Source organism: Neomonachus schauinslandi, chromosome 6 (assembly GCF_002201575.2).
Source record: "Neomonachus schauinslandi chromosome 6, ASM220157v2, whole genome shotgun sequence".
Classification (NCBI taxonomy): domain Eukaryota; kingdom Metazoa; phylum Chordata; class Mammalia; order Carnivora; family Phocidae; genus Neomonachus; species Neomonachus schauinslandi.
The window spans coordinates 98,573,892-98,581,350 of NC_058408.1; the positions used below are offsets into that span (position 1 = coordinate 98,573,892).

Genomic DNA, 7,459 nt, shown 5'->3' on the forward strand with positions numbered 1-7,459 from the left:
ACAGATGCTCTTCCAGAAGTTAGAGCAAAAGTCCTTCCCTGGAGGGGAGTCTGGCCAGCACATCCTCATGTCTCCTACAGCCCACGCTTCACACCGTTCAGATCCACTTTCTCAGGATTCCGGTGGCTCGCTCTCCCTGAGAAATACTAGTGGGACAAACTACAGTTCCCTCCGTTGCAGCTGCAAATGATCGTCGTCTGTCTCCTCCACTACCCCTCAGCTGTCACCTCTAATGGTCTCAGTGACTCACCTGGAAGCGTGACCCAGACCCTCATCCCTGAGGGCTCTAAGTTCTGGTCACATGGTCTTTTGAGGATGGAGTTGTTGCATTGCCCTTTACCACTACACTTGGGTAAAGGGCAACCAAGAGGCATCCAAATGGACCATCTGGGCACCAGATATGATTGTCCCGTCTCCATTATGTAAGAGCAGTCCTACCTCCTCCCAGTGACAAGGACCAGTTACTCCTGGACAAGGGCAATGTCTCCTCTTCTTGCCTGCTAATCTCCAGAAACAAGAACCCAAAGTACTTAGGCTGCACCCTTAGCTTATAGTTCAATGGGACTCTTGCTGTGTTCTCCGGCACTGGTGTTCCCCCTTTGGGGTGCAGGACTTCTAGCTTTGCAGAGCCCAGAGTTGTGGGGATGGAAGGCACAAATTGCCCAAGAGGGTCATTGGGTATGATAGTAAGTGGGGCCACTGCTGCTCCCCACCCTGAGTTCCTGAATCCAAGTGTTTTCCAACTGGAGACACAATAGCTGGTACAGGCCTTTGATTTAAGGTACAGAATGCATCCCTTGAGGATGGCACACCATTCCTGCTGAGTGCTGTCCCCGAGTTGGCACTGGGCTGGGCCTTCAGTGTGCCATTCTAAAGTTCTATTAGGCCAGCTGGTGTTGTATGTGATGTAACCAGTGGATCCTATGGTTACGGGCACACTTTTGCACCTGCTTTGCTGTAAAGTGGGACCCTGGGTCTAATGCAATGTTACACACTGTAAGATGTGTGGTTCTGGGTGAGGCCCTTCAGGCAGGAAAGGCAAACATACACCTGGAATGGATGTTTCTCCCTGCTAGAATGAATTTCTGGCCCTTCCAGAGTGGAAGGGGCGCAATGAAGTCAACTTGCCACCAAGTGGTCAGAAGGTTTCTTTGAGGATTGGTGCCATATTGGAGGCTCCGTGTTGGTCTTTGTTCCTGACATTTGGGTATTCAAAGGAGGCAAGGGACTGTCATTGTGATGATGTGCCCTGGGCAGCGTTTCCTATTTGGGGCTTGGGGCTTATTACACAAGCTTATCTTTGTTAGCCAAGTGGAACTTACTGCTTTGTATCTGAAGGAACTCTAAGTTTAGGGGCAGCCGTCTGGCCCGGAGGAGCATCTACTGCAGTTTTTTAAAAACCATGCATTAGTATCTACAAGCTTGAGTGCTTATTAAGTAAACTGGCACGGAGATGTCCACGCTTCACCTCCTGGAGGTTCTGATCCAATTGGTTTGGGCACCAATAGTTTCTGAAAATTCCCTTTGGTGATTCTAATGTGCAATCAGGGTTGAGAACCACTATATTCATGGATAGTGAAATAGAGTGAGATCTTGATTAGCACTCTTTTCCCTTAAAAAATAGAAAACATCACGGTATAGCTCATGTAGAAAGGGTAAATACTGTTGTTGAAACTTCTGTTTCACAGGAGTGTGGCTACTAGGTTGTGATGTAAAATGTACTGCTACCAAAAGAGCTTGCAAAGCCACTGGTCTAAAGCAGGGCATCCCAAACTTCAGCGTGTGCAAGAGTAACTGCAATGATGACCAGCAGAGCCCAAAGCATGTTTTTACGGGGCACCTGCTGGAAATAAGACATGACGAGGGGCCCAGTCTCATGCTCATGGAATTGGGTGTGGGAAGCACAAAATAAAGAGGCAGCAGAGAGGGGAAAACCCTGAAGGGGAGGGGGAATCTGGATTCATTTGAATCCTGGCTCTACCGCTGACCTGGAGCTGGCCATGTAACATTTATCTGAGTCTCAGTTTCTTATCAGCAAAAAGGAACAATAACACCTATGCTTCCTATGTCACAATCCAACAAAGAATGATGTGGTCCCTGGAAAAGCACTGTGGAAAGCATAGGGACTCTGCACACACAGGGGTTATTATTATTACATGGAACACTCAGAACTGAAGTTTGTGCTGTTGGCATAAAAGTGTAGGGGGATTGAGAATGGGTGGAGAGGGCCTTCAGGCGGATAGACAGGTCCAAGCCAAGCAGGACTCTGGGTGATGTATGGCAGGACCAGGTGGGTGGAGCTGAGGCAGGGAGTTGGGAAGAGTGTGCTGGGCCAGATTTGGAGGGTTGTCCGAGACTGCCAACGAGTTGGGTCTTGTTGGAGCAGACAATAGGGAGCCATTGCAGGTTCCAAAGCAAGGGAGATAGCTGAAGGAAGTGGAGAGGGAGGAAAAGTGAGTCACAGCCTCCTGAGGCTGTTTTAATTGGTACCGATAGGTCTTTTCCAAGTCTAGTCAAATGTTACTGCCTCCTAAATCTGTTCCTGACCTTCCCTAGAGAGACGTCCACCTCTGGGCTCTCATGGTTATCTCTGGCTGGACTGTGTCTCTTGGCAGCCATTGCACCAGCTCAAGCCTTCCTGGACACATCCCTTATTTCCTCCCCAGGTCCCCCAGCCCGCTGAGGTCTCTTCCTCCTTGGGGATTGTGGGTTGTGAGCCCCACTTGTGAGGCTCTGTTCATGGAAGGCAGTGGTTCTCAGCTCAGGCTGCTCATTAGAATCACCTAGAATTTGTTTTTTAAAACATTTCCATACCTAGGTTGCATCCCAGATCCACAGCATTGTCACCTCTGGGGTGGGACTCCGGCATTGGGATTGTTTTTAAACATCCCAGATAATTCCAATGTGCAGCCACTTTTCAGATTTGCAGACCACCTCTGGCAATCAGGAATCCTGCCCTGGGATCACCCCTTCCACATATGCACAGTAACGCCTGCGTCAGAGTACAGGAAAAAAGCATTAGGATTTCAGTTTTGTATCTATCTGAAATCCTAAACTTGTTTAGAGTCCATGCATTACAACTGACTTACTGTAGCGGAGCGATGGTAATGACATAAGGATCAGCAGTGCAGAGCACTTAACAGTGGCCAGGCTGTACACAAAGTGTCGGTGCTCCATGACAACCCAATGACAAACGTACTGGTATTATTCTCATTTTACAGAACAAGGAACTCATACCAGAAAGGTTGAATAACTGGCCCATCACACTACTAGAAAGCAGCTGTGCCAAGATTCAAGCCAGGTTGGCTCTAGCAGCCACCTTTTATCCACAAGCCAATAAATAATACACAAATGAGATACAGGTATCAGGGGCGCCTGCTCAACATTTTTTACTGATAAGGTTTCAAAATCAAAGAATTAAACCATGATAGCAGGTGATGAGTCCTTAAAGCAAGCCCTAAATTTCACCCTTCTTTCTGTCTCCCTCACTAGGGGCCAGTAGGCATCTGGGTCCTACTATATACTCAACACATATCTGCCTACTCCCAGAAACATCTGCTGACAATCATAGCCAAAGTTTATCAACACTTGCTAGGTTCGGCAACTCTCATTCTTAATCTTTGCAACAGTCCTGTGAAGTATGATTATCCCCATTTTGCAAAGGAGGAGACTGAGCAGTCCAGTAACTTGCCAGTGTCTGAAACCCAAATTGTGGGACTACGGAGCTCATTTCTTTCCCACTGGTGAATGGGTTCACAGGGAACAGCTTATGAAAGTCGGCAGGAGGGTGGGGATACGAAAACATCAGGAAAGAGGCTGAGGTTGATTGTTCACTCCCTTGACAGGTGGCACTCTTCCCTATTTATCCTACTTAAACTTCTGGCCCCAGCTCAAAGACCACCTCTTCCAGGAAGCCTGCCTTCCTTCAAGTTACAGTTATTTACACCCGCCTGTGGTTCATTCCCCTACTGGAGTTGGAGCTCCTTGAGGGTAGGGTTGGGTCCTACTCAAAAGGCATCCCCCCAGCAGGCTCAGCAAACTCTCATCGGTGGGTTGAGCCCGTGCCGTCTTTCCACCCAGGGCAGAGGGACTCCCTCCTTCTGGGTTTTTCCTCCATGGGCTCCACTACCCTTTCTTCGTCCTGTTCTTCTCCCTCCTCCTTCCTGTCCTCCTTTCTTTCCCTCCTCCCCATCTCTTTTCTCCTTCCCCCTTCCCTTCCCGGAGGCTCCCCCTTTCTCCCTCCTCCCCGCCCTGCGCCGCCCCCGGGCCCGGCAGCTGCAGTTCCCCCGGCGGCCTGCAGAGGGGGCCGCGCCGCTGCGGCGCGCGCTTCCTGTGAGGTCAGGTGGAAGGAAGCGGCCAGGGAGCCGCCGGGAGTGGACGCAGCGGAGGCCCGGATCCGCGCCCGCAGGTGGGTGTCCGGGCCCGGGGCGAGGGCGAGCGGGCGCGTATCCCTCCCCTCCCCCGGGCCGGGCTCGGCAGCTGGGGCGGTGCCCCCTCCCCGCAGCCCCCCCCCGCCCCTGCCCTGCAGCACGCCCCCCGCGACCGCCCCCCTCCCCGAGTCAGGTGTCCCCAAGCCGGCTGCGGCCTCAGCCCACCCAGGGGGCGCTGGGGGACAAAGCACCGAGGGACTGCGGAGCTCCGTGACCCGCTTGGCCTTCTGCAGGGACCAGCGGGCTTCAGAAAGGGGACCCCGCCTGTCCCAGGCTCTAGGCCAAGGGCAACAGAACAGGGGCTCTTAACCCCTTTTGGCGTGTGTGTCACAAGTCCTTTTCAGAATTTAGGTGAAAACTGTGGCTTGTCTCCTGAGAAAAAATGGCTTTTACACAGACTCGGGGAGAGCCATGGAAGGACCCCACCCCCACCTCCAGCCCACGGACACCCTTGGGGTCTGCGGAGTGGGGCCCTCCCAGAGCCATCCGCTATTTTGGGCAGGCTGGCCCCGCCCCCGATAGCAAAGGCGGGACTGGTGTCATCTGAGAGGTGAGGGGCAGGCGAGGGGCGTGCCCCCTGCCGGAAGGGTCCGCTCCTCCACCCAGCGCCGGTGGCCCTGTGGCCTTGAGTGTGGTCTGCTGCCAGGCAGTGCACCTAAAGTAGCTCTGAAGTGGGCCCAGATCCTCTCTGCGGAGAAGGCCCAGGTCCTTGGCATTTACTCCCAATGGGCCCTTTTTAACGGACGGGAAAGGGCGACACTGGGGATCTGGGTGCCCTGGACTCCCTGTTTAGAGCCCAGAGAAGGGCCTAGCGCCGGGGTTCCTGGCTTCAGGGTATGTCTCTGTTGCCTCCAGATGAGTGGTCCTGGGCAAGCCAGTTAGACCCCTCTGGGTCTCTGACTGTACCCAGCTCCGCAGTGTGTGGGGAGGTGTGAGATGGGCCTGGGCCGCACAGCAAGGCTCTCATCCCTGCGGTTGCTGGCGCTGCTGGGTCGCAGAACTTCCAGCAACAAGGCTCCCTTTGGTAGTTTTCCCAGCAGACTCAGTGTCTGAAAGATTTTCAACTGTCGGATAACTTGCATTGATTTCTCTCCTTGTAATTAACCGGACGCAGCGCAGTCGGGGTAACCAGCGTGGGCACCCAGAACTGCCATTGCTTGCACTGAAGGCAAGCATCTCCTTATCTCTGATAAATTGTTTTCTTTCAGCTTTTTGAGGTCTGGGGAAAGGCGCAGCCCAGCAGGGACCCATCGCTCCTGGGAGGATGGTGCGGATCTTGGCCAATGGGGAAATTGTGCAGGATGACGACCCCCGCGTGAGGAACAGTCTCCCCTCGCGCGGTAGCACCCCCCGACAGGTAGGCGCCCAGGGGAGCAGTTCGCCTCCTGTCCTCCTTGTCCGTTACTCCTTAGCGACCAGAAGCTCTCTGGCTAGTCATTCACCTTCTCTAGCCAGGAGCCCTCTTTGCAGAGAGCCGGGCTAAAGAGCATGCGGGTCCAGACTTGGGGAAAATGGCAGATTTCTTGCAGTCTGCAATAGGGGCCGCCTGCCTTCCCAGTTCTCATCTTTCCGGGCAGCCTTCCCGGACCTGGAATCCAAGAGCCCTCTCTCCCTTGACCTGACTATCCCCGCTGGAGCCTACATCTTTCTTTTAAGAGTCTGTTGGCTGAGAGAGAACGGGAGAAGGTGGAGAAGAGGAGCCCATGGCCACCCAGTGATGGTGTTAAAGGGGGGGAGTGAGGAGTATTAGAAATGGCTGCTCCCAAGCTCTGCCCTATAGTCCAGCTCTCCTTGCCCCCTTCCTCTTCTCGGACCTGGGCACCTTCTCCCTGGCAGGACGTGAGGAGTATAGCCTGGCGTTTTCTGTACTCTGAGAGCTTGTGACTCAGTGACGGGGATCCCTGTGGGGTAGCATCTGGGGAAGGTGTGGCCCTCTGGGGGCTGGAGAGGAGGGCGGGGCCTAGCCTAGAAGTTTCCCCTGTTGCCTGATACTTCATCTCGGGGGACGCTTTCTCTGGATTCATTCCTCTCTCTCTGTCTTCACCTTCCAGAGCTTTCTCAATAGGGGCCATGGCGCCCCCCTGGGGGGCTCGGGCCCTCGCCAGCAGCAGGCGGGGGCTAGGCTGGGTGCTGCTCCGTCGCCCTTCAATGACCTCAACCGGCAGCTGGTGAACATGGGCTTCCCCCAGTGGCATCTGGGCAACCATGCTGTGGAGCCAGTGACCTCCATCTTGCTCCTCTTCCTGCTCATGATGCTCGGCGTGCGCGGACTCCTGCTGGTGGGCCTCGTTTACCTGGTGTCCCACCTGAGTCAGCGGTGACCTCTGGGAGCGCGCGGGGCAGGCATGCGGGAGAGGGAGTTTTGGGGTCTTGGGAAGGGGTCTGGTGGTGCCTTGAAGGTGTGCTCATAGAAGGCATTCCATGGTGCGTGAAGCACGAGGCAGAGGAAGCCTCTTGTCCTGCATTCCCAAAGTATTGGGTGGATACCCACATTCCCTTGAGATGTTTTTAGGTAGTACTGGGTCTGCATTAAGCACAGAGTCAGAGCAAGAAAGGGATTCCCTTTCCAATTCTTTTCCAATCCTTTTATGCCAAGAAGAAAGTCTCAGCTTGGTGCCAGTATGTTCTCATGCCTCCAGAACTCATGCCTGACTTCCCCTGTTACTAGGGAGAAGGCCTTGGGCTTAAAGCCATTGGGAAAAGTTCCAGACTTTTATAGCTCTGTTTTGTTTTAATGGTATATTTTAATTGGCTTCCTGTTATTTATGACAAGTCGTACAGGCATCTAATTGTGGTGGCCTTTTCAATAAATAAATTTAACTAAAAATGAATCCATGTAAAGACATTCATAAGTAATTGCATGGCTGCGTGCACATCTGGAAGACACGAGGAAGGTGGTTGGGGGTGATTGGAACTGGGAACAAGGTGGAGGTGGGCATTTGACCCGGGACGGGGTGGGGGCTGGGAGCCTGGAGGGGGTCCAGGTAAAGCCTGGATGTGGGCCCCTTGTCTGATGCTTGGGTGACTTC

General features: G+C 53.5%; 1 protein-coding gene across 1 annotated transcript; it reads left to right on the top strand.

The window, feature by feature from the left end:
• Positions 1-4,332: 4,332 nt before the first annotated feature.
• On the top strand, positions 4,333-7,133 carry FAM241B (family with sequence similarity 241 member B). Its single transcript, XM_021700031.1, has 3 exons — positions 4,333-4,408; positions 5,639-5,787; positions 6,482-7,133. Exons 2-3 carry the CDS (start codon positions 5,695-5,697, stop codon positions 6,749-6,751), a joined length of 363 nt encoding a protein of 120 aa, XP_021555706.1. The 5' UTR covers positions 4,333-4,408; positions 5,639-5,694; the 3' UTR covers positions 6,752-7,133.
• Positions 7,134-7,459: the final 326 nt, after the last annotated feature.

Coding starts and splice junctions, on each gene's coding strand:
- FAM241B (XM_021700031.1), top strand. CDS start 5,695: ATGGTGCGGATCTTGGCCAATGGGGAAATTGTGCAGGATGACGACCCC. Junction 5,788..6,481: donor GCGGTAGCACCCCCCGACAG/GTAGGCGCCCAG, acceptor TTCACCTTCCAG/AGCTTTCTCAATAGGGGCCA.